The 26033-nt window shown below is 40.1% G+C and overlaps 1 protein-coding gene across 3 annotated transcripts; it reads right to left on the bottom strand.

The window, feature by feature from the left end:
- Positions 1 to 746: 746 nt before the first annotated feature.
- LOC117531063 (calcium-binding and coiled-coil domain-containing protein 2-like) lies at positions 747 to 21754 on the bottom strand. 3 transcript variants are annotated; one of them, XM_034194088.1, is made up of 15 exons: positions 21669 to 21754; positions 21105 to 21272; positions 20917 to 21022; positions 17222 to 17376; positions 13009 to 13134; positions 12809 to 12925; positions 12636 to 12734; positions 11785 to 11879; positions 11615 to 11684; positions 11372 to 11536; positions 9401 to 9586; positions 9166 to 9282; positions 8882 to 9077; positions 3317 to 3342; positions 747 to 1227 (listed from the first exon to the last, which is right to left on the bottom strand). In XM_034194088.1, exons 2-15 carry the CDS (start codon positions 21255 to 21257, stop codon positions 1063 to 1065), a joined length of 1776 nt encoding a protein of 591 aa, XP_034049979.1. In that variant the 5' UTR covers positions 21258 to 21272; positions 21669 to 21754; the 3' UTR covers positions 747 to 1062. The 3 variants fall into 3 exon arrangements, with proteins under 3 accessions (XP_034049979.1, XP_034049978.1, XP_034049977.1); XM_034194087.1 differs by having other exon boundaries at positions 748 to 1224; positions 11785 to 11894; XM_034194086.1 differs by having other exon boundaries at positions 749 to 1227; positions 11785 to 11894.
- Positions 21755 to 26033: the final 4279 nt, after the last annotated feature.

Below are 26033 nucleotides of genomic sequence, written 5' to 3'. Positions count from 1 at the left end.
TACATATGTTTTCACACCCTTTTCTCAATATTTTGTTGATGCACCTTTTGGCAGCAATTACAGCCCCAAGTCTCCTTGAATATGATGCCACAAGCTCGGCGCACTGATCTTTAGCCAGTTTAGCTCATTCTTCTTTGCAGCACCTCTCAAGCTCCATCAGGTTGGATGGGGAGCATCATGCACAGCCATTTTCAGATCTCTCCAGAGATGGTCATTGTCAGGTCAATCAGGTCATTGTCCTGATTAAAGCCCTTCACACACACACACACCCCCACCCGATCGCTCAGTTAAGATGGGCAGCCAGCTCTAGAAAGAGTCCTGGTGGATCTGAACTTCTTCCATTTACAGATGACTGAGTCCACTGTTCTCATTAGGACCTTTACAGCAGCAGAAATGTTTCTGTCCCCCAGATTTGTGCCTTGAGATAATCCTGTCTCGGAAGTCTACAGACAATTCCTTTGACTTCATGTTTGGTTTGTGCTCTGACGTGCACTGTCAACTGTGGGAGCTTATATGTAGACAGGTGTGTGCCTTCCCAAATCATGTCCAATCAACTGAATTTACCCCAGGTGGACTCTAATTAAGCTATAGAAACATCTCAAGGATTATCAGTGGAAACAGGATGTACCTGAGCTCAAGTGTGAGCTTCATGGCAAAGGCTATGAATACTAATGTACATGTGATTTTTTATTTTTTTTTAGTTTTTCATTTTTAATGTAAAAATCTGAAAACTTTATTCATGTTGTCATTATGGGGTATTGTGTGTAGAATGTTAAGGGAAAAAATGAATTCCATCCATTTTGGAATAAGGTTGCAACATAACAAAATGTGGAAAAAGTCGTGAATACTTTCCAGATGCACTGTATGTTTATGCCAGCACTCTTTCGAAGCTCAATACATTTTAACACTTTGCAGTACGTCAGTAAAAATATCCAAGTACAGTCCTTTCACAACCACCCAACCTGTGCATTTTATTCCTCTCATACAGGATTAATATTAAACCACAATTGATGCATATGATTAAACGCAAATACAGTTAAATTTAATTAGCCAGGTCCAGTTTTACAGCTCGTGCCCATAGACGTGATCCTCAAATACGGACTGCTCCATGCTGTCACAGATGAGTGTGCAGAAAGGGCAGACTCTGTGACTCTGCTCGTGCTGCTCCAGTTCATCTTGGCTGATGCCGGGGAAACTCTCCTGGCAGTGGCGACACACCAAGAACTGCTGCAACAGAAATAGAAGATGCTCATCACGAGTGGTAACAAAATACTGATGGGATTACACATTAAATCCGCGTCAGAAATAAAAAAGTAAACTGTGTGCGCTTGAGAAAACCTGCATCCACTTGATGGACCTCATTTTTAAAAATTAACTTGATGCTTTTTGTTAGTTCATTTTTGCCACTGTCAGGAAGCTTAACTTTTAACTGGAAAGTTATAGTTGCTCAAATATAAATTAATCTAGTCCAGTTCCAGTTTGTCTTAAAGTCTGTTTAAACAGCAGTTTCCCTTTTTTTACTCCCATGTTTACAGCCTGTTTGAAGAAGCCATACAACCCCTGACAATAATTATGGAATCACCGGCCTCGGAGGATGTTCATTCAGTTGTTTAATTTTGTAGAAAAAAAGCAGATCACAGACATGACACAAAACTAAAGTCATTTCAAATGGCAACTTTCTGGCTTTAAGAAACACTATAAGAAATCAGGAAAAATAATTGTGGCAGTCAGTAACAGTTACTTTTTTAGACCATGCGGAGGGAAAAAAATATGGACTCACTCAATTCTGAGGAATAAATTATGGAATCACCCTGTAAATTTTCATCCCCAAAACTAACACCTGCATCAAATCAGATCTGCTCATTAGTCTGCATCTAAAAAGGAGTGATCACACCTTGGAGAGCTGTTGCACCAAGTGGACTGACATGAATCATGGCTCCAACACGAGAGATGTCATTTGAAACAAAGGAGACGATTATCAAACTCTTAAAAGAGAGTAAATCATCATGCAATGTTGCAAAAGATGTTGGTTGTTCACAGTCAGCTGTGTCTAAACTCTGGACCAAATACAAACAACATGGGAAGGTTGTTAAAGGCAAACATACTGGTAGACCAAGGAAGACATCAAAGCGTCAAGACAGAAAACTGAAAGCAATATGTCTCAAAAATCGAAAATGCACAACAAATGAGGAATGAATGGGAGGAAACTGGAGTCATCGTCTGTGACCGAACTGTAAGAAACCGCCTAAAGGAAATGGGATTTACATACAGAAAAGCTAAACGAAAGCCATCATTAACACCTAAACAGAAAAAAACAAGGTTACAATGGGCTAAGGAAAAGCAATCGTGGACTGTGGATGACTGGGTGAAAGTCAAATTCAGTGATGAATCTCGAATCTGCATTGGGCAAGGTGATGATGCTGGAACTTTTGTTTGGTGCCATTCCAATGAGATTTATAAAGATGACTGCCTGAAGAGAACATGTAAATTTCCACAGTCATTGATGATATGGGGCTGCATGTCAGGTAAAGGCACTGGGGAGATGGCTGTCATTACATCATCAATAAATGCACAAGTTTACGTTGATATTTTGGACACTTTTCTTATCCCATCAATTGAAAGGATGTTTGGGGATGATGAAATCATTTTTCAAGATGATAATGCATCTTGCCATAGAGCAAAAACTGTGAAAACATTCCTTGCAAAAAGACACATAGGGTCAATGTCCTGGCCTGCAAATAGTCCGGATCTTAATCCAATTGAAAATCTTTGGTGGAAGTTGAAGAAAATGGTCCATGACAAGGCTCCAACCTGCAAAGCTGATCTGGCAACAGCAATTAGAGAAAGTTGGAGCCAGATTGATGAAGAGTACTGTTTGTCACTCATTAAGTCCATGCCTCAGAGACTGCAAGCTGTTATAAAAGCCAGAGGTGGTGCAACAAAATACTAGTGATGTGTTGGAGCGTTCTTTTGTTTTTCATGATTCCATAATTTTTTCCTCAGAATTGAGTGATTCCATATTTTTTTCCCTCTGCTTGGTCTAAAAAGTAAACGTTACTGACTGCCACAATTTTTTTTTCCTGATTTCTTATAGTTTCTTAAAGCCAGAAAGTTGCCATTTGAAATGACTTTAGTTTTGTGTCATGTCTGTGATCTGCTTTTTTTCTACAAAATTAAACAACTGAATGAACATCCTCCGAGGCCGGTGATTCCATAATTTTTGCCAGGGGTTGTACATGTGACTTCGTAATAGGCACTGTAATTGTTCAAGTGGTGAGCGGGTGTGTTCAGTTTGTGTCCTCATTATGTGACGTACCTCTTCCTCCATTTCTGTCGTGTTCCCTGAAAGGAAAGAAAAAACACTCAGTCATCACTTGTATAATTAAAAACTATGTAACTCTAAAACAAGGTTGTGTTTTATGTTGTGTTTAATGGTTCAACTTATCAGGATTATTCCAAAATGTTTTACCAAGTTGTGAAATTTGGAGACTATTCAGTTAAAGATTTATGCAAGATGTATTAAAAACAAACATGAACCTCAACACCTCTGCCTGCTTTGCAACAGACACCATTAGGTTTTGCATGGACTGGTTTAATACATAATAGTGTGTTGCCCGTAGAGATCCACGCGCTCTAGATTGGGTAGTGTTTATAAAATAGGTAGCTGACATTTTTCAAGGGTGGGAATAAATTATGCAAAGTTTCTGTAATGGTTTGGAATAGTGTACGAGTCCAGAATGTAATCATCAATGCCCACTGTTCACTGTTGTTACGTAAAATATGTAATTTCTCCAAAAATATTAGTCCTATCAGCGTTCCATTTTGGCGTTGTTCATCCTTGACCCATACCAAATGGCAAATGTCAGCTCTCCCCAGATTCTCTGTGTTGGAAGGTATACACACGCACGCATAGATGTACAGAGTCCACTTCACTTTTAATATGTAGATGATTTACTGCACCCTGCTGGAATAGTGTATGAATCCAGAATGTAATCATCAACATCCATTGTTCACTGTTGTTAGCTAATATCTGTAGTCTCTCCAAAATTAGTCCCATTCATCCTTAACCCAAAATACATAAGCATACCAAATGGCTCTTCCCAGTTTGTTTGTGATCGAAGCTATACACATGCACACATTATGAGTTAAAAGAATAAGAGCTAAAATTTGATACATTTTTAAGGGCCCTGTCCCACTGGCGGTTAGGAGGATTTGCGTATGGAATGCGCACAAAAGTAGCCCGCATCTGCCAAACAACCGCAATATCCGTGTAACATTCATGTATGAGTCGGCCGACATCCGAACACGTCCGTGAACATCCACAGAGGCACGCATATCCGCAGCCAGGATTTTTGAGCGGCTCAGAAATCCTGATGCGGATGAGATCCGCATCACTTCATGAACACATACTGAAAACATATGCAGGACATACACAACCAATGCGCTGCATATCCGCTGTCATCCGCAACCGACGGGTTGGCGCGGCTTGGCGGCAGACTGGGACAGCGTGCAAAACAGATATAACGCGTGCCCAGCACGGCCACATCACGGTCGCAAATGGTATGTCGCGCATGCAGACAGAGTGGGCACGGATGAAGCGAGTGCATCACGGCCGCTGTGCATCCGATATGCGATCATACACGGATGCATTACAAAACACATAAATGCCGGCCAACACCAGTCCAGCTGTGGATACTGATCCCGGCAGGCCCGTTTGCGCTTCCTTTGTGTCCGCGATGCAAATGCGGCGCATGCGCGCCACCACTGCAGTTCCCGCCATGCATGTGCACTGCGTCCCCATTGCAGCCCTTGTGCTGCCGTGTTCGTCGCTCTGCGTCCGATCCCTCTCCTCTATCCATGCGTTTTATACATCCATGTTTGGCCGTTGTGTTTCCGCAATGGCCGCGATATGTTCCACTACATTTACCAGCTGTGCCCCTCATGGAGGAGCCTCCGCGGTCGCATTCGCTTCTGTTCCTTGTTATATCCGCTTTTCTTCCTCATGTATTCGCTGTGCACTCATGATGTCTACGTGATCCACCCCGGGACATTTGTCATTTCCGCCCACCTTTGTTGCGGACGCTCAGCTTTTGTCTCCTCATTTCATGCGCAAATCCTCCTAACCGCCAGTGGGACAGGGCCCTAAAAGAGGTATGTTGGGCACATTTGCAAGACAACAGGCAAGTTTTATAGCCATAAAAATCCCATCAACTCAAATGTCAACTCAAGCACACAACACCACAACCCCCCACCCCCAGGTCTTGGATGGAAACCACCACGGCAGACAACTGGTTCAACACCAGATCTCTAAAATAATCATCTATCTGCTGTAGCCAGGTGAACCGTGGGCGTCCCAAGCCAAAGGCATGAGTTATTTGTTTAAAACTAGTTTATACGTTTGCTTAATTCACTTCTAAACCGCTTAAAGCTACAGTGTGTAGGACTTAGTGTCATGTAGCGATGAAGTTACAGATTACATGATGTCATCACCAGTCACCATATTATTACCCTTCACATTTTTGCTTCTTTGTTGAGGTGGATTGATGGTCCCTCACCTTCTCTTGTGATAAGTAATATCTGTGATCCTACATTTCACAAAAAAAGCATTCTTGTTAGCCTGCACTAGCAACCAGCAGACAGTGCATAGTGCAATATAGTGACACTGCAATCATGGATTCCTCTTCTTATTTCAGGCTTTAAACCACAATATACAAAATGCAGATTAAGTATGTCCCATTGGGTCTGTCAACATGGGGCTCCATGAGGGGGCCCAACCCCAAGTATATCTGGTAAATAGATAGATTTATTGTCATTACAACAAATACAACGAAATTTCTTCAACCCAGTCACCTCAGACAAAAATACAATTAGTCCACAATTATTACAAGTTGAACATAATAATGGCAGACATCAGAATTAGAGCAACCATACATATACAGTACATTTGATTGTTTATGTACGATAAACTTTAAAACAGTCTGCCATCTGAATTGAAGCAATGTGTGTGTGTGTAAGTGTGTGTGTGTGTGTGTGTATGCGTGGGGGGTGGGTGGGGGGGGGGGGGGGGTGGGGTGGCAGCAGTGTCCCGAGCAGCCCCGAGCTTGGGGGGAGCGGCAGGGCGGAGGCAAGGGGTAGGGGTGGGGGAGCGCGCGTCATGTGTGCAGATGAGATGAGTTCGTATCAGTCAGATGAGTTTATCTGTCAGTGTGTGCATAATGGGCCTCATGTATCAATGTTGCGCACTTGTGGTGTAAATTTACGGCGTAAACTTGAAATACACCAAAGTCGCCGTGACATGTATCAAGCAGTGCGCACCTGCCCATTTCTGGCGTACACCTGACGTGATCTTGATAAATGCGGCGGGGGGAAACGATCGTAATTATAATAAACACGCCCATAAATATTCAGACTCCACTTCAGACACACCCTCATTTTACGACATGGAAGCCAGGAAGACGGCAATGAAAAAGAACTTCACCAATCACGACGCGTGCCAACAGAGCGTCAAAAGCGGCCGTCGTATCAATTGTTTTGTAGTATATAATCAATAAAGTGTTACAGTGGTCCCTCATTAATCGCTGGAGTTACGTTCTAAAAAATAGCCCATAATACGCGAAACCGCTACGTAGTCAACGTTATTTTTTTACAATTATTATAGACGTTTCAAAGCTGTAAAACCCCTCACTACACAGTTTATACACTTTCTCAATCAGGCATGAACATTTTCTCACTTTTCTCTCGTGTGTAAACACTCTCAAAGTTCAAACCTTAGTAGGAAAATAATACCAAACTGTTTTCAGGCCCAAACATTTGTTTGAGAAATAAAAATAGAACGTTTTCCTATAAATAATTATGATGACATTCAGAACTAACGAATTAATTTTAACGCTCAACGAACGAGGTCGGCCACATAAGAAATTATTAATAGTGACTGACCAGTATGTCACAGATCGGGCCTCTGCGTCCTGGCGCTGCGCCTTTTCCCATTCACACCTGGCTGCAGCAGGTGTTTGTTTCCGTGTGACAAACACAGTTATGAGTAGTTGTTGGCGCTCTTTTCTCTTCTGGGCAACAAGATTCTTATAAACAGATACGCAGAACACAGAACACTGTAAAAAAAAAAAGGCATGCAAAATTGGACTAAATACTCCGCGAGACTCCGAGGCCACGACAGGTGAACCGCGTTATAGCGAGGGACCACTGTATTCTCTTTTCACATGTCAATAATTCTTGACATGTGGATATTTGCTCGCTCAATTAATAAGACACGCCTAATCTGTCAGATTTCTTTATTTTTTAAATGTATTTCTGTATTTATTTTATTGTGACAACCAAATGGAGACGACAAAACCTGGTTGCAGCACGGGCAAATTAAGGGAATGACAACACTACAGTTGTTATTATCAATTTCATAGTCTAAAACGATCACACCGCATGAAGTTAAGCTCAGCGCTGCTCTGGTTCCAGGCTCGAAGTCTGGAGAAAAAGGCGAGCAGCGCTGTCTTTGCAGTCAGTGCTGTGGCCACGGATCGTGCTCCATAACAATCCCGCAAAGGCGGGATTTGTATTGATTATTATGTAGTATAATCAGGAAAGTGTTATTTATGTAACATATGCATTGATTTGTATAATGGCACTGTTTATCATGTTGATCATCTTCATTTTTATGTGGATTTCAGCGCTGGTTCATTTTGGTGTATAATTTACGCCACCTCTCGACCTGGTGTATATTTTCAGCGCAGCGTATGCCAACGACCACATTGCTAAATGCCAAGTAGCGCAGCCGTTTTGGCGTACACCCCATATACGCTCAAATATCGCCGTACGCAACGTTGATACATGAGGCCCAATGTCTGGAGTTGCCTTGACAACATCAGACTGTAGGGGAGGGCAGAAGATAAAAGGGGCAGCTGAATGGTTCACCAAGGCTGTAGAAATTCGTCTGGAGGAAAACAGCGGGGCGTTTTAACCTTTGGAGGCTGATAAGCCTGCCATGTTTAGGGTTGAGCAGAGAAACACATTTGCAGCTCCTCTGACCAACCAAATCCAATTTATGAGTATTCCCTGGTCTCCAACATCTTCCTTTGCAAGGTGTACATTTGCTTCAAGATAGCGCAATCTGAAACTGTATCGCCTTGCCCAACTCATTAACCATGACGGACAGTGAGGGTTCGTGGTTCTGGTAGCAGCCATCTTGCCAAGGTCAGGGCAGCACATAAACCAATAAGCACCAGCCCCCCAGCAATAAAACCAAACATAAATAAGTCTTTGACGTCTTCCATAGAGAGTGGTACCAAGTACGCAACACACCACTTCTCCTAGGAATCGAGAACATAGCCCGCAGGGTAGATTCCAGCTGGGCACGCAGGGTCCCCCAGCCCTGGTTTCCATGTTGAAAAAATGGTGTCAATAGCGTTCAGAGACCAGCTGATCAATTCATGGTTAATCCAAATATAGTTTGAAGAATTCATACTCCGGTGAAGTAGGGACTTTGAAGGTTCGAGCAGAGCTAGAAGAGAGAGGAGAGGAGGAGATGCGACCGCCCTCTCATGATGGGTTCACACTAAGCTTGTGAAAAGATGGATTCCTTGTAGCACGTAATTAGACACTGATGAACAGATGACTATATATATATAAATGCTATATTCCATTTCTGCTAATAAACACAGCCAAATCCTACACGCTGTAACTTTAATGAAGGTCAACTATAGCATAGACTCTTGAAATCACCTCTGATGGAGCCACTGGACCAGTGTTTTTTTGGAACCTTCCTCCTGGAATGGGATGCTTGCTGAAAGGTTTCCCCAAATGTAAATTTTCAATTCCCTAATTCAGTTGATGTAATATTCTAATTTGTGCAACTGAAATATAACATGCTTACCAAAGGCCTCATACAAGTTCTCAGACCTCTGAGACTCTGGTTCATCTGTGTCCTCAAGGTGCAATTCAGTGGCAGAAACCGAGCCAGGTGGTGAGTTCAGAGTGACAGCAGGCGTTGTGGGTGGGAACACGGTGGAATGGGCGGTCTGGAGATCACGAACCATCTTGCGCAACCCCTCCATATCATTTCTGAGAGTCTGACAAAATAAAGACAGTAAAACCAGTCAGTGTTACTCTTGAAAACCAGTGGAACCACGGTGAAAACGATGTGTTCTGTAACTGTACCTGGTTTTCTCTGCATAGCTCTTCTTTCTCATGTCTCTCAATCATCACTAGCTTTTCCTTCTCTTCAAGAGCGCCATCCTTTTCAGCAATTACTCCATGTGCATCTGCAAGCAGGTACTGAAAAACAAGGCAACAAGTTGGATGGTTTAAGCTGGATGCAGCTTAAACTGCAGCTTTAATCAGAACATCTTCAAAGCAAAACTGAAATTAATATTTTGGCATTGGCCAAATTCACCTCTAGTTTGCTGTTTTTTTGTGTCATCTCCTTCTTTGTCTCCACTATGTTCTCCAGCAGCTCTGTTACCTGCAGCAGCTCTTGCTGCAGGCTCTCGGCGCGTTTCTTGTTGCTATTTAAGTCCTCCGTTTTAGCAGCCAACAGCCTTTCTGTTAGCTGGAGCTGGCTATGGACATTGTGAGACTTCTGCACAAGAGCACATATCATCAAGCATTTTCATTCTATAACATTCCAAAAGCATAGATCTATGAGCGCACATCCTGATAGTGGTGATCAGGTGTGAACAGCAGCTCATACAGGTTTGACCTACATGATTAATCCACCTTTTTTTATTTTGCAGTGTGGCTGAAAGACTGAAGAAAAAATAAGAGGAAGCAGTAGTTGCTCCCTTATACACTGTCTACATGTTGCGAGTTCAGGTTAACAAATTTGAGAACCCTCATTTTTTGTGAAATGGCGGCTCACACATATTGCTTATGAGAAGAAAGCATGAATCCTTGTTGCCAAAAAAAGCAAAAATGTGAAGACAAACAATGTAAATGGTGACTGCGTAATGCAATCTACAACCTCACCACTAGATGACACTAAATCCTACATATTGTATTAAAGATATTTCAACATAGTATCAATTACATGGAAGGTTTTAAGACAACAGAGTGCAGTTTGATAGCCATGATGATGAGATGGCTGTGAATATCAGCATCGCTGAGATCAGGCAGCTCTTTTCTACTGCAGGCTTTTATGGCCTTCAGTTTGAGTGGACAAACAGCACAAGGATCTTGACAAACAGCAGCAACCTTTGCATCATGACAAGCCTTAACTTCATGATTTAAGCCTTGATGAATGCATACATTTATTATCTATATTATAATAACCAAATGGCCTCTGTATGCATTCATGCGTGTATTTGGCTTTGATCACTGAGAAACTGGGGAGAGTTGATGTTTGCTGTTTGGTATGCTTATAAATTTTGAGTTAAGGATGAACGCTGCAAAAATGGTAAATTGATAGGTCTAATATTTTTGGAGAAATTTGGGATAATTGCTAACAACAATGACCAATGGATGTTGTGCTGCAATGCACCGTGGGATTTTGGGTTTTTAAATGTTGTTACTGTGGTTCATGTTAGTTTAACAGTGTTGTTAGTGTCATTAATTTATTGTGTTTTTGTAGTTCAATTGGTTTAATCAATTTAGTTAAGTGTTATGTTGCCGTTACCATGAGTGACAAGTGTAGTGTGTTTCCTGTCTTCCACCACAGTCTCTGTTTCTGGGTTTGTAAAAATAAAAGCACCTGCTTGGGGCAGAATGCAGAAAAGACAAAAAGCTCTGGCTCAGTTTTTGTTCTTCCATGCAGCTTGCCATAACATATTAAAAGTGAAGTGGCGTCTGTGTACATGTATGCATGTGTGTGTGCGTATGTGTGCCTAACTTCGATCACGGGCAAACTGGGGAGAGCTGACATTTGCCATTTGCTATACTAGGCTATGCATGTGTGATTTTATTTATTAAGTTCAACGTAAGTACATAATGTTGTTGTCCATTCGGCTGCTCCCGCATTGTTTGAGGTCACCACAGCGGATACAGCCAGATCTGCATAGATATTTGGCACAGATATTCCTGACGCAACTCCAGTTTTACCAGGAGAAACACACACAGCCACTGGTGTTCCAAAGAGGTCTCCCATCCAAGTACTAACCAGGTCCTGCACTGCTTAGCTTCTGAGATCTTACAGGATCAGGCTCAATGTAAGTACATAATATAATGTAAATATGTTAAAAATACATGGATGACACAAGAAAGTGAAAACACTTATTTCCATTTTGGTTCATTTATAATTAAAATAAAGTAGAAGTAATAATAAAATAAAATAACTATAACAGTGTGTACATGATAACAAGAACCTAAACAATTTATAAAAACAGGCTACATATAAATCCTGTGTTTGGGCTCATTTGTGATTTGGGCTTACCTTTTGCTCATCTGAAACGCTCTGCACAGTTTCCTGCTCTGACAGCCTCCTACATAATTCCTGGTTCTCCTTCTTCACTTGATCCATGTTGTTTGTGATGCGCTGCAACCTTTGCAGCTCTGCAGAGAGCCTTTCCTTTTCTTTTTCACTGGTCTGAAGGTCAACCTGTCCATGATAAAGCAGACATTCAAATACTTCTCATCTCAATCCACATAACTTAAAGTACTGTAATAAAAAATCTACCCGTAGGAGCTTCACACTGTTTTGTGCTTTAAACAGTTCCCTTTCACCTTCCTTGAGTTTGGTTTTTAGCCTTAAAAAGAAAGAAAAACAAAAACAAACTATAAAGCACAATGCATTCAATTCTAAAATAGATTTTTGTGTGATGAAAATGCGTAAGAAGCGTCACTCACGCAGCAATCTCCCTGTTTTGATTACTAATCTTTGCGGTCAGCTCCTCGCGCTCCTCCTGGAGCTGATTAAGTTTCATCACAGCGCATTTGTACTCCTGTGTCATAGTTGTGTGGAGAAAAAGATAATATGTGTTTAGCTTCACAAGCACCTGAACCATCCCTTAGTTATGCTGCTATAGACGTAGACTGCTGGGGGGTTCCCATGATGCACTGTTTCTTTCTCTTTTTGCTCTGTATGCACCACTCTGCATTTAATCATTAGTGATCGATCTCTGCTCCCCTCCACAGCATGTCTTTTTCCTGGTTCTCTCCCTCAGCCCCAACCAGTCCCAGCAGAAGACTGCCCCTCCCTGAGCCTGGTTCTGCTGGAGGTTTCTTCCTGTTAAAAGGGAGTTTTTCCTTCCCACTGTAGCCAAGTGCTTGCTCACAGGGGGTCGTTTTGACCGTTGGGGTTTTACATCATTATTGTATGGCCTTGCCTTACAATATAAAGCGCCTTGGGGCAACTGTTTGTTGTGATTTGGCGCTATATAAAAAAAAAATTGATTGATTGATTGATTGATTTGGACATTGATAAATTTGCAATTTGGTTTGTCACACAGACTTTTAGCTTTAATTTGAAGGATTTAACAAAAATACTGCACGAACCAGTTTGGAATTCTAGCCAGTTTTTATATACAGCTTTTAGAGCCCACAAGTAATTTGATAAACTAAATTTAAAGACTAATGTTAATACAAATCATCACTTTTGCAACAAGGTTTTAAATATATCAGAGGATGGATACATTTTCAAGTCACTAAATATGTCTTCAAAGGGACAGATTGTGATACTGAGGTAAAGAAATCATTACCTTATTTGACTGTAATGTTTCTTCCACACTAATGCTTTGTTTCTCTGCAGCATTCTGCTGTATCTCCAGCTGTTTTGTCATTAGGATCACTATCTCCTCCTAGAATATACAAGTATTTTTAAACTATTCCAATTTTATGCTGATATTAATGTTCTATTAACCCTCTAACAAACCTGTAATCGCTCTTGTTCTTGCAGGTTTTCCTGGACAGTAGTTTTTAATTGATCATTTTGGTCCATGATTTCTTTGAGCCGTCCTCTCATCTCTTCATCTTTCAATTCATTCTGTGTCTGTGGAAACAACCATATTCTGGAACTATTGTGTCATGAACAACCACATGCACTATCACACCAAGTCAGTGAGACACGCTTACTTTCAAGCTGTCAACTTTTCCCCGTTCCACATCAAGAGCCTTTTTCAAGGTTTCATTTTCTTCTCGCATCTGATCCAGTGATATCGTCAGTTCAGCCTTCTCCTGCACGCTTTGGTCTACCTGCTCCTACATCAAACAAAACACACTGTTCAAATGAGACACTCTGTCCACTGCCAAGACCTCCACTATTCTATGATATACATTTATCTTTACATATTTTCTTTGACTGGATCCTTCCTGGAACCTTCATTGATACTGTCACTATAAAATAGTGCAGCAGGTAACTGAAATAATCTTTCAAACTGTAGTGCAAGCACTGAATTTGTTAAAAAATACTCCTTAGACATTACTCTTTTGAAAGAGCCCACGAGCCACCCAGATCTTCAAAGTTGAAAGAGCCCACGAGCCACCCAGATCTTCAAAGTTCATTTTGATTCACATGATGTACCAAAATGGCACCATTGAATTGCACAGAATCCTATCCTGTGGGCCAAATTGTTTGATCTTGGTGCCCATAGCCCATAGACTTTTTACTACAAAGAAGCAATTAAGTCCTACGGAGGGCTTGAGGCCCATTGGGCCAGTGCTTACTTCCATATAGCATGGTGTGAAGAGTCTAGAACGTCCCCTCAATGAGAACGTTAGCCCATCACAGGTCATTTCCACAGCCAAGACTGGTCCACATTTACAGACGGTTGGACTTGTGATGATGCCTGATGAAGTGCCTGACCATAGATCCAACCTATGTCCACATATTGATAGTCCAACCCCTATCCAAAAGACCCACCTGCTCTACTGTCAGCTGGTTAAATATCTAGCATGGTTAGCAGGCAGCACATTTGGCATGCTGAAGCAATGCTGCTGGAGCTGAGGAAGGTCTTCTAGAGTTCCAAATTTGGATTCTACATGGTCACAAAGGTATTATTTGATGCTAGCATCATCAGTACTAGGCAAGTCTGTGCATATTTATTACAGAAAGAATAATTTCCATACCAAGCACAACAGCCATCTTTGAAAATGGCTGCCATTTTTAAATACCCGTGAGCATATTCAAAAGTGCAACAGTTAAAAAAGAAAAAAAAGAAAAAAAAAAGTCAGCATTTTGGATCTGCCCCTTGATCTGGATGTGTTCCGAAAATGGAATCTTTCTTGACCCATGCTCCACCCCTCCATCATGTTTCATGAAAACTGGACAGCAGTTTGTTTATTTATTTATTTTTGCATAAACCTGATGAGGAACCAACATACAGCAAAGCAAACAACCTTTGTGGTTACTTTTTGCGGGGGGTGGAGTGGGGTCAGGGGGAGGCATCCTAATGCATATTTCCTTCCAGATACAACATAGCACGAAAAAAATCTTTCATTTTAAAATTTAAAAATGGTAGCTGAGGGAGTTCATTTCATGCATAGGTATTGTTACTAATTAATACTCGGGTGTCTGTTTCCACAGAATTATCACAGTCACTGGCTTTGAATTGTTAGTATTTTTGCCACAGTAGTTTATAGTCACCCACATCTGCCGGCTGATTGGCTTGTTTCTTTGTTGGCTTAAAAATGTATCGACTGATTTCCCTGAATACTGAGTGGGTGTGGTGGGTGATGGGCCAAGACAAAATGGTAAAGCAGGCATGGGACTATGTATCTGGATGTTTATTTTTTGTGTCAATTTTTCAAGCCATAACAGAGATTTTATTGTAAAAATGAATATAAAATAAATCATATGTATGATTTTGGGATAACAGTGGGCCACACTGGTGGTTCTACACTGAATTACTCCCTGGGCGAGACCCCTCTGAGCACCCCACACACACACACACACACACACACACACACACACACACACACACACACACACACACACACACAAAAACACTCACAGAATTTGGCACAAACAGAATTTTTTTATTATTTTATTTCCGGTATTATTTTTAATATTTTAGAAGTGCCCCTGAAATTGCAATTAAAAATGACATCAAAAGTCTGCGGGCTACAATATAACTCATATTCTTATAAAAATCATCCATGAATTGCAAATTTGCAAACCTGCCCTTACATGCTAAATGTCTGTTATTAGATGCTTTATTAATCTGTCTTTCAGGGAGGAACAATTAGCTCTTTTATTAAGATGCATATCTGTCTCAACATTTAGCTAAATATTTAGAATCAGAATCAGAAAAGTTTTATTGCCATATGAATGAACAAGTTCACAACATTAGGAAATTGCTGCGGTACTTGGTGCTAACATAAAAAAAATGGAGCAGTAAAACAAGTAATATATAATAAAACTTTACATTATAACAATGTTACAAAATGTACAGACTGTATGAGCTAAGATAAATACATGGTGAATGATAAATGGTGATAAATGGTGGTGATAGCAACAATATAGAGTTGTAAAGGTTCTTGTTGAGGAGGCTAATGGCAGAGGGGGAAAAAAACTGTTCTTATGGCGGGAGGTTCTGGTCCTAATGGACCGTAGCCTTCTGCCTGAGGGGAGGAGGTCAAAAAGGCTATATATCCAGGGTGAGAAGAATCGGCTCTGATCCGGCTCTTTAGCTTTATGTTTGTAAATATTAGGCTAAGTGTGTAAATACGTAACACTAACTAATCGGCAAAAGTTTTAGGTATGACAGAAAATTGATAATGTAGTGTTTGCCTTTTATTCTCCCTAATTTTTGGTCTTCATCTGTGGGTCAAAAGAAAATCTAAACTGAAATGTTACTAGCATTCCCATGCCAATGAAATAAAACGGGATTATTTTTCTCTATTAAATAAACCAGTTAATTATGAAGGTATAAATTATAAGATATAAAACAGTTATGCACACCATTTCCTTTCTTATTTATATCTGTGGTCAACCATCAGTCATATTAACTATGGTGATTAGCACCAAAAGGATCATGTTGTTTGACTGTTTGGATCAATCTTAGATTTACATCCTCTATGACATTTCTGACATATGAAGACAGACGCTTGTTGTAGATGGCAGTGATTCTGCAGTGCTGACTTTCCTTCTGGCCCTTGTTTTATCGTTACAGTTTCTGATGGCATTCCGCCCATTTTTGAGTCTTTTTGACATTTGTTCCTGAATCTTTTTGTTCCCGTTTGTAAGTGACCATTATCTTTTCTCACAGCAGTCATATCACCAGTGATGACACAGAAAGCAGAATGAAATCAGAACTGAATCTGATGAGCACATACACAAAGGAAGTTAATCGGAAAAATACATAAATTAAACTCGACATGTTTAGACGGCTCACAAAACAGCAAGGAGCCCAAATCTCACATCAAATAATTTCATTTGGCACATTCTGCTATATTCACTTAATCTAGTTCTGTCAACCGGTCCCACATACCTTGATTGTTTAAAGATTAAACAGAATATACTGTAAAATACAACATAATTAATTGTATATTTTGTTAAATTAATAATATATTTTGTTGAACAACCACATTATGTGGTGAGGGTTAACAAAACTAGATTAAGTACATATCTTGTAATTTTTTAAAGTGTACGCTGCGTCACATGCATGCACAGAATAAAGGAGGTCAGATTCAAGTCACTTCAGCTAGTAATGTGAATGCAGCTCAAGTTATAAACCCTCCTTTACAAATTAGGCAGACTGTCCTTTCTGCAAACTTTTTTCCATAAGTGGGCAGTGTGTCCTCTCTGGTGAGATTTGAGCCCATTCTTACACCCTGTCTGGTCTACTTTCAAACGCCATTTATTTCATAAACTGGCTGCCTCATTCTTCCTTCGTTTTAAAGCTAGAATGATCAGCAGAGAAATGTGGCACAGAGTTCTGGTTCTGTGCTGTATCCTAAGTGGACTTTACCCTGCCAGAGGAGACGCTGTGGAACCGGACAACATGATCTCACTGAGCGGAGCAGTATGCTCCGTCTAGAGCCAAAGACAAAGTGGAGTAGAGTGCACGGGGAGGAGAGTGCCTGTCCCCGGGGATAACGCAGGAGACAACACAGTGATATGATAACCGCTTTGCAGCGCACATGATTTTTTTTTTTTTTTTTTTTAAGTGCTGGTGACACCCCCTGCCATGTGTCATGAAAAAATGCTGCCCCGGGTAGCTGCCGGGTTCGCCTGTACCAAAAACCACTACTGGTGGGCTGCATACTGTTTTTATGGCAAAGAGAGCACTCTGCTGAGTTCCCCTTCAGTCTCAGCTGTACCGACTCACTGAGCTGGATTTAATACCTGTGTCATGATGAGTAGAAGGTCATCATCAGTTGTGCTCTCCATAGTTTGTTCCGTTTGGTTTCTGAAACAGAAAGGCGTACTGGCTCCTCGCACCTGTCCGGTTTTGTCAACATAACAGAACTGGTAGAACTCAGTGTCATCCTTGGGTAGATCTAAGGGAACAAGAACAGAATGGACTAATAGAGAGCAAGTTCTCTGGCATAATTACTGTACTTATACTTGTGGCTAGTCAGTATAAAAAAAATCATTTATCAAAGAAAAGTGAGAATAATAATTGTCTTTTAGTATTTATTGTAAAGAATAAATTCTGATTTTTTCCCCTCTTCCTACACAATGTTTGTATTCAGTTTGGTTGTTTTCACTGTGTACATAGTAGAGCCCGACAGATATGGATTTTTTGAGGCCGATGCCAATAACGATATTTGGATGAAAAAAATGCCGATAATCAATAAATAGGCTGATTTGCAGATAGCCGATAAATGAGTCGATATTTTTTTTTAAATGAATAAAATGTTCTTTTTTGAACCCTTAACAAAAAAGGTATGAGCTAAAAGCTGAAGCTTTGTCCTCATACTGAGTAACTTTATAACAGAGAAGAATTTTCAAGTTAAAAAAATGCAAAAATGCAACTGGAGCAGTTAGGGGGCTATTCAAATGGGCCAACTAGTAACATATCACTCCTGAAAACGATCTTTGCCAAATCACGTGAGGTAAATCTGCCCTACGATTGGATTTTGGAAAACATGTGACGGAGAACCAATTCCGATTGGACACTCACATTGCGCACGTCATCACACATCTTCTATGAGGAGTACCAAGATGGCCGACAGTTGATCGAAAGTCATTAAAAAGTTATTTACAATTTAGTAAAGCTTGGTCCCAGCCATCGTATACGACTGTGTCGGCCCCAGAGGTTTAATGGCAAATGGCAGTAGTTCCCAGGACCCTTCAGGACGACCAGTGAATCTGAATGTTTCAACCTCTTAGCAATAAACGAAAGTTTTTCATGCTAGAAATAAGGTCTACACAATGTGGGCTTAATAAAAAGCGTGAGCGAAGCACATTTGACACATTACTACATAAACTGAGTTAATCAAACTGAGTTGAACTGAAACGGGAGAAATGTGGGGTGAATGTAATCGCAAAGTTATTACAAACAACATCCTTATAAACTGACTTGTATGCTTTTGTCAGCCGATCAGTGCAGTGTGACGGCGAACTACGGGGGCTGGTGATGAACACATTTAAGCAGCATGTAAGCAGCTCTCAGTTGAATGGAGTCACAGCTCCATCTACTGGACAAACGGTGCAATGACATTTTACATTACTGACATAAACATTATTTCAGTAACTGTTCTGCTTATGAGAAATTATCAGCGTTTTATCGGCAAACTTTCGGCCGATAGTGAGTACTTTGAAAAGTGCTTATATCGGCCGATATATCGGTCGGGCTCTAGTACATAGTTGAGTGTTTGTTGTTGTTTTTTCCTTCTTAAAAAAGGAATTGTACACACATATATGGATGGTAAAGAGTCCAACATAGTCCAATATTTCTCTATGTTGGACGACTTGCCATCCATCAATTGTTATGTTCTCCACCCCCTCCCAAATTAAGCAAACAACAAAGAGTCAAGTAAATTAGATCAATTTATTTTGTTGTTTGTTGTTGTTTGTTGTTGTAAACAGCATATGAGTGATTCTGATACGATGAATGCTTCTAAAACGTCAGTAGCGTGCTTGTCTACCTTCTTAATGTTTTTGGTATCCTTGGAGTTAAATATTTCTACCAGTTCCTCCTCTGTGAACTCAGCAAACCTCGCTGGCAGATGATTTTCTGCTGTTGTTGACATGATTGTTGCCATTTTTTCAACCAGCGTCTGTCAGCTCGTTCCTGACCTTTGTATTCCACGCTCTGATTGGCTAGCTGTTGGCAGTAAGCTCTAATGCTATTGGTCAGTGGGAACCGATCCAATATAACTTTTGGTCCTAGCCTTTTTGGATCCTTTTGGATCCAACATAACTTTCTGGTGCCAAGCATGCCAAAATACAGGTAAATGATGGACAGAAAGGCTAATCTGTGATTGGCTGTTGCAATCTGAGTGGAGAACATACATATATATATATATATATATATATATATATATATATATATATATATATATATATATATATATATAGGCATCCTGGGGTCATTTTATCAGACAAACACCAGGTTTAGCAACAATCGAGTAGTTTCAAAAGGAGTTCTTGTGCTCAATTTCAATTTTCAATTTCAATTTATTTTCACTTTCATTTATATAATGCCAAATCACAACAGAGTTGCCTCAAGGTGCTTCACACAAGTAAGATCTAACCTCACTCACAAGATTTTTACAAAGTACACACCAGAGACCTTGACCTTTGACCCCCAAATCAATAGATTTCTTGTGATCACTATGCATAATGCACATACCAAGTTTGGTGGCAATCGAGCCAGTACAACTTAAGTTATTGCACTCACAATTGAAATGTCACATGACTGCACACATAGTGACATCAAGCTGACTGACTGCACCATGGGGGTGAAAAAATCATGTATTAATTGTGAAGAAATGTAACTATATACAAATAACGAATGTTTAAAAGTTCAATGGCACTAATATTTAATGAGGTGAAAGCTGGAACATACATTCAACAAGGCGAAGTCGAGTTGAATGGTTTGTTCAAGCTTTCACCTCATTAAATATTCTTTCCATTGAAAGAATGTAAAACATTCAATATTTGTTTTATGTAACGGCTAAAATAGATCCTTGTCATTTGATATTTTATTAATTTATAAACAACAGAAAAGGGACTTACATTTTGGTGTTCCACTGCTGCTAAAGTCCAAATTGTGACGTGTAGTCCATTGATGCTGTGCACTGACTGCAGACTTCCATAAAAAAAACACTTTGTGTAGTTCCTCAGTCCAGCCAAAAATCACATCAGCGTTTCATGTGAACAGGTCTTCATGCATCCAGATGGCTTACAGCAAAGTTGATTTTGTGTGTGTGTGTGTGTGTGTGTGTGTGTAGCAGTGTCAGTTAGCGCAATCAAATCATCATGTCATTGTCCCCCGCGCGCACACACACGCACAACCTGGTCGGCGCTTGTGCGTGCGTGTACTACAAAAAAAGACTACGTCCTCAGTGCAGAGAAAAAAAATCATGTCAGAAATGAGTCCAGCTTTTCTTTTTCTTCCTGCTAACAGCCTCCAGACAGCACAGTGGATTGTTTTCTGTGTGCGTGCATGCACGCGTGTTGTGTGCGAGCGATCACATGTACGCGCACATGTGCGTGCGGGACCATGTGTGCACACGTGCACAAGGATGCGCGCATGTGCGTGTGTATGTGCAGAGTGCAATGGTACAAAACATATGGAACCAAATTTGCACTCTAAATAGAACCAAGCTGCACTCTAAATACAGTGCAACACAAATGGGATGAATTAATCCATGTCATGTGACATACAAAGCACCGATGGAATTGACAAGGATCCACCCTGCTGTTATACAAATAAAAATATTCCACATTAAAAAATGTCTATTTGCAGAGCAGGTCAAACATCATATGGTGTGTTTTCCTAAAAAAACTGTTCACACGTAAGGCCATACGTTTTAGAACTTTTGACTGACCGTGAGCATTACATCGTAAAGCTAAACTTTATCCCTCACCCTGAAAAACTACTTTTTTCGTCACTGGCGGTGGCTCTGCTGCATCCAGACATGCCTTCTCCACCCACACATAGCTGTGATAATCTTTTGTTGTGTTCCAGCCGACCTGCATAGAAACAACTGAGCAAAAGTCATGAATGCAAATATGTAGATAAGCCTAATAGAACACTTTTTTTTTACCATCCCACCTTAAAAATTCCCACCCAATCTTTGGGACTGGGCTGGAAGGTGGCGGTCAGGGTGTAGCAGCAAGTCACAGAGGTCTGCAGTGGGTATGAGTAAGGGATGTTGGCAAAAATGACCTGAGAGAAGTTGTGTGTTGCTGCTGTACCACTCTCCATGATGAACACTACAATCTGGAAAAAAAAGTACAAACATGGCAACAGAGAGACAACAGGTGCAACAAATTCTAGTCACTTCCTGTCGGCTTTTGACAGACAGCTCTGACGTCACTCTAGCTTTATGTTGTTGTTGTTGTAAATAAAATAACCAACGCAAGTGTCAGTTACATCAATGTCTTCAATTTCTTTTTTCATACTTGTTGGCATAATTTTTCTGATTTTTTAGAAAAGAAATGGCCTTTTTGTTTAAATATTGTTAAAATGTCTCGTAAAAGAAATCGAAAGTATGACTTCACCCTCGAGTCAAAAAAAACTGCTTGTATTTACTCACTGCTACTTTTTTAATCTCAAACGGGCACCACAAATGCTACATTTTCGATCAAATGCTCGGAAAAAAAACACAAAACTTACGAGTTTGTTGTCACCACCAGAGTCCTTCGGTCGAGCTCGTAGCGAACACAGTAACTAACCGTGCTGCCTTCACGTGCTCACGGAAATTTTTTTTTTTAATTTTGGCTAAGTGCGACAGGAATCATCCGATGCGTGATGGGAAAACAATAACAGGAAAGACAAAAACGACATAGGCGAAACCTTTTTATATTTTTCAGCAAGAATTTTCCAGACTGTTGCTAAACACCAGATTAAAATCTACTTCTTTTTAAATTATTTTGAAATACACACAAAAGCGCATGCTTTTGGACAATTATTGCCTTTCTTAAATGACCTTTATACATGGCCTTTATAATTAGACACTGACAACAGCAATCTCTTATCTTACAGTCTCTTATCGCGTATCGAAACAAGGATTTATCATTATTTGTATACACATTTGAGATAACTTCAATCGACGATAGTTTATGAAAGCATCAAATAATCGCTTTGTGTTATGGGAAATGGTGTTCCGCGTGTCACACCTTATTCCCCTCTGCAGTGACAAAATAGAACGCGTGATGGAGCCAAAGCTTTCCGTCGTGACCACGCAGTCTGTGGTTGCGACACTATTCCTGTTTTTTTTTTTTGTTTTTTTTTAGCTTTTAAGACGTACATAAAACGTGATTACGATTTACCAACAACTAAATACAATTTAAATCCACGTAAGTGTTAATAAAAAAATGTTCCTAAAATTTGCTTGTGTTCTTTGCTTTATTTATTTATTTTTGTTCTAGCTTTATTTGAGTTATTTCTTATTGTTATTTATGCATTTTGTTTTATATACATTCTGGTTTTATATACATAATGACTGCATTATAAATTAAATACATAACATTTCAGGATTGACATAATTTCAGGATCAAGATATTTAAATTATGATGTGTAGAATTTTAGCATCATTGCTTGAAAAAAGTAGAATCACTGCAAATTGAAACCTTTATTTAATGGAGGGGAAACCGGGGCACGGTGAATCACGGGGCACAGTGAATCAGTAGCTATATCTGCAAAACTACATATATATTTGCAGCAGTTATGCCATATTTTTTATGCATTAAAAACATCCCCCTTATAAATTAGTGTTTTGGTTTTGGGTACATTAAGGGTAAAACTAAGTGGCAAGTGAAGTCAGTTTTTTTTCCTATCAAAAGTAAATTTTGTGGATGTCAGTGTCTTTATTTTTATTTTTATTTATTTATTTCTCATAACAAAGGAAACATGACTTTGATAACATGACTCATGTGTGTCACATGCACCCGGGGCACAGTGAATCAGGGCACAGTGACTCAGTATAGAAAGTGATTTACTAAACCCCAGTATCAAGTGGATGACAAATATTACTTGTTGATGCTCATACATTTATTTTTCCATGAATTCTGTCTATAATTTGTGTATATAAACAACTGTTGTCACGCTTGAACAAAAATTATGAAACACTATAACAGAAATCACTATATAAGACACTCACACATTACATACAGTGGGGAAAATATGTATTTGACCCCCTGTCAGTTTTGCAGGTTTTCCCACCTACAAAGAATGGAGAGGTCTGTAATTTTTATCGTAGGTACACTTCAACTGTGAGAGACAGAATCTAAAAAAAAAAAAATCCAGAAAATCACATTGTATGATTTTTAAATAGTTAATTTGCATTTTATTGCATGAAAAAGTATTTGATCCCCTACCAACCAGCAAGAATTCTGGCTTTCACAGACCTGTTAATTTTTCTTTAAGCAGACAAATATTTCTGTACCAATTGTTAAGCTCTGTTTTTCTAGGGGATCAAATACTTATTTCATGCAATAAAATGCAAATTAATTATTTAAAAATCATACAATGTAATTTTCTGGATTTCTTTTCTTTTCTTTTTTTTTTTTGGATTCTGTCTCTCACAATTGAAGTGTACCTATGATAAAAATTACAGACCTCTCCATTCTTTGTAGGTGGGAAAACCTGCAAAACTGACAGGGGGTCAAATACTTATTTTCCCCACTGTAGCTGGTTTGCTAGATTATAGTTTGTATATGTATCAGCATATATTTAATAATTTTGAAGAAATCTTTATAATCATGTGTTTTTTCATTACGTATACTGATTCACTGTGCCCCATGAATTAGTGTCCGGGACACAGTGAATCAAAAATTTTAAAGTCGATTTTAAACACCTGTAAATTACACTTGGGGAGACATAAATAACACAGCCTTATAAACAATAACTTGCTGTATTAAATCCACAACAGAATGACCTAAACCTATGCATCATGTGTTTACTCTGTTTTTTTGTTAGTGTCACCGTCTCTAAGCTGTACAACATAGCTGGTCTGACCTCTGGCTTGTAAACTTTCCCCTTCACTCTTGTCAATATTCTTCAGTCACAAATCACTCCTGCCGCCTTTCTCCACCCACTCCACCCTGCCTGCATTTGCTTCTTCAACTCTATGCTACACTCTCCATTACTTTGGACTATTGTCTCCAAGTATTTAAACTCATCTACTTTCACCAGTTTTACTCTTTGTATCTGCACTATTCCACTGGGGTCCCTTTAATTCACACACATGTACTCAGTCTTGCTCCTACTGACTTTCATTCCCCTTCTCTCAGTGGCGGCGCCAGGAAATTTTTGTTGGGGGGGCTCCACAAAATGTAATCGAAATGAACAATATATAGTAAATTGCTTTATACGAGGTCTGTTAGAAAAGTATCCAACCTTTTAATTTTTTTTCAAAAACCTGATGGATTTGAATCACGTGTGCTTGCATGAGCCAACCTTGAACCTTCATGCACATGCCTGATTTTTTTCACGCCTGTCAGTTGCGTCATTTGCTTGTAAGCAGCCTTTGTGTGAGGATGGGTGGAGTCTCTCGTCGTTTTTTCTTTGCAAGGAAAATGACGGAACGACTGGAGCAGTGCAACTGCATCAAATTTTGGCAGAAACTGGGCGACAGCCAGGTGGAAACCATTCAGATTATTCAGACGGCTTTCGGTGATGATCCTATGGGCATCACACAGATTAAGGAGCGGTACAACCGGTTTAAAGACGTCCGCACAATGGTGGAGAGCACGCCAGAAGATTTGGCCATGAAAAGAGTTGCAGCGAAATTCATTGGCACGAAGCTGATGGCGCAGCAAAAGCACCTCCGTGTTGAAGCCTCACAGGACATGCTGGGACATGCCCAGCTCTTCCACCATTCGGAAGATTCAGACGGCTTTCGGTGGCTTTTCAGTCGTGTGACTATTCAAGAAATGGTGGACGAGGTGACCATGTCACAACATGTCCTGTGAGGCTTCAACACAGAGGTGCTTTTGTTCCGCCATCAGCTTTGTGCCGATGAATTTTGCTGCAACTCTTTTCATGGCCATATCTTCTGTCTCAGTGGAATGTGCCGAAAAAGTGCTGATGTCCACCTTTTCCGCAATTTCTCGGATAGTCACACAACAGTCCCACATCACCACAGTGTTCACTTTGGAAATGATCTGGTCATTTCAGCATGTTGATGGCCGCCCGGAGCGCAGCTCGCTCTCCACCATTGTGCGGACGTCTTTAAACCAGTCGTACCGCTCCTTAATCTACGTGATGCCCATAGGATCATCACCGAAAGCCGTCTGAATAATCCGAATGGTTTCCATCTGGCTGTCGCCCAGTTTCTGGCAAAATTTGATGCAGTCACGCTGCTCCAGTCATTCCGTCATTTTCCTTGCAAAGAAAAAACGACGAGAGACTCCACCCATCCTCACACAAAGGCTGCTTACCAGCAAATGACGCAACAGACAGGCGTGAAAAAAAATCACGCACGCACACGAAGGTTCAAGGTTGGCTCATGCAAGCACACGTGATTCAAATCCATCAGGTTTTTGAAAAAATAAAAAGGTCGGATACTTTTCTAACAGACCTCGTAAATACCAAGGTATATGTTTTAGTCACTCGTGCTCTTCTAAAATGTGGTATCAGTGCACACATACATCACTTAGAATGATTGCCGAACAACAATATACAGCTTCTGTATATTCTGTGTTCGTGCGTGGCTGCGGCCAACGTGCTTGATGAAGTCCTTCGCAAAAAGTAGTTCTCAGATAATTGTGATATATTCCTGTGAGATAATAAGTATATCTCATCTAAATCAATTCTAAAATTTACCAGTAATAAAATTATAAAGATAAGTGAAGTTTTAAGAGTGGCTGTAATAAATATTTAGGAAACCTACATTTTTGGAGTATGGAGTTAAATAAGTCTCATTAATACTTGCAAATGCATAGAGGGTGATTTACAAATATCCTTTGATTTGTACACCTGCTTTGTGATCCACAAACACAAATTTCTGATTTGTAACGTGTGGGTTTTTACAAATAA

This window comes from Thalassophryne amazonica, chromosome 18 (assembly GCF_902500255.1).
Source record: "Thalassophryne amazonica chromosome 18, fThaAma1.1, whole genome shotgun sequence".
Lineage (NCBI taxonomy): Eukaryota > Metazoa > Chordata > Actinopteri > Batrachoidiformes > Batrachoididae > Thalassophryne > Thalassophryne amazonica.
This window is presented reverse-complemented; position numbering and strand designations above follow the sequence as displayed.

Bases quoted from the DNA above. Each gene is read 5' to 3' on its own strand.
- LOC117531063 (XM_034194086.1), bottom strand. From the start codon at position 21,257: ATGGAGAGTGGTACAGCAGCAACACACAACTTCTCTCAGGTCATTTTT. The intron at 12,926-13,008 runs GTAAGCGTGTCT...TTGTTTCCACAG, and splicing joins GAAAAGTTGACAGCTTGAAA to ACACAGAATGAATTGAAAGA. The intron at 9,078-9,165 runs GTACAGTTACAG...TTATTTTGTCAG, and splicing joins AGCTATGCAGAGAAAACCAG to ACTCTCAGAAATGATATGGA.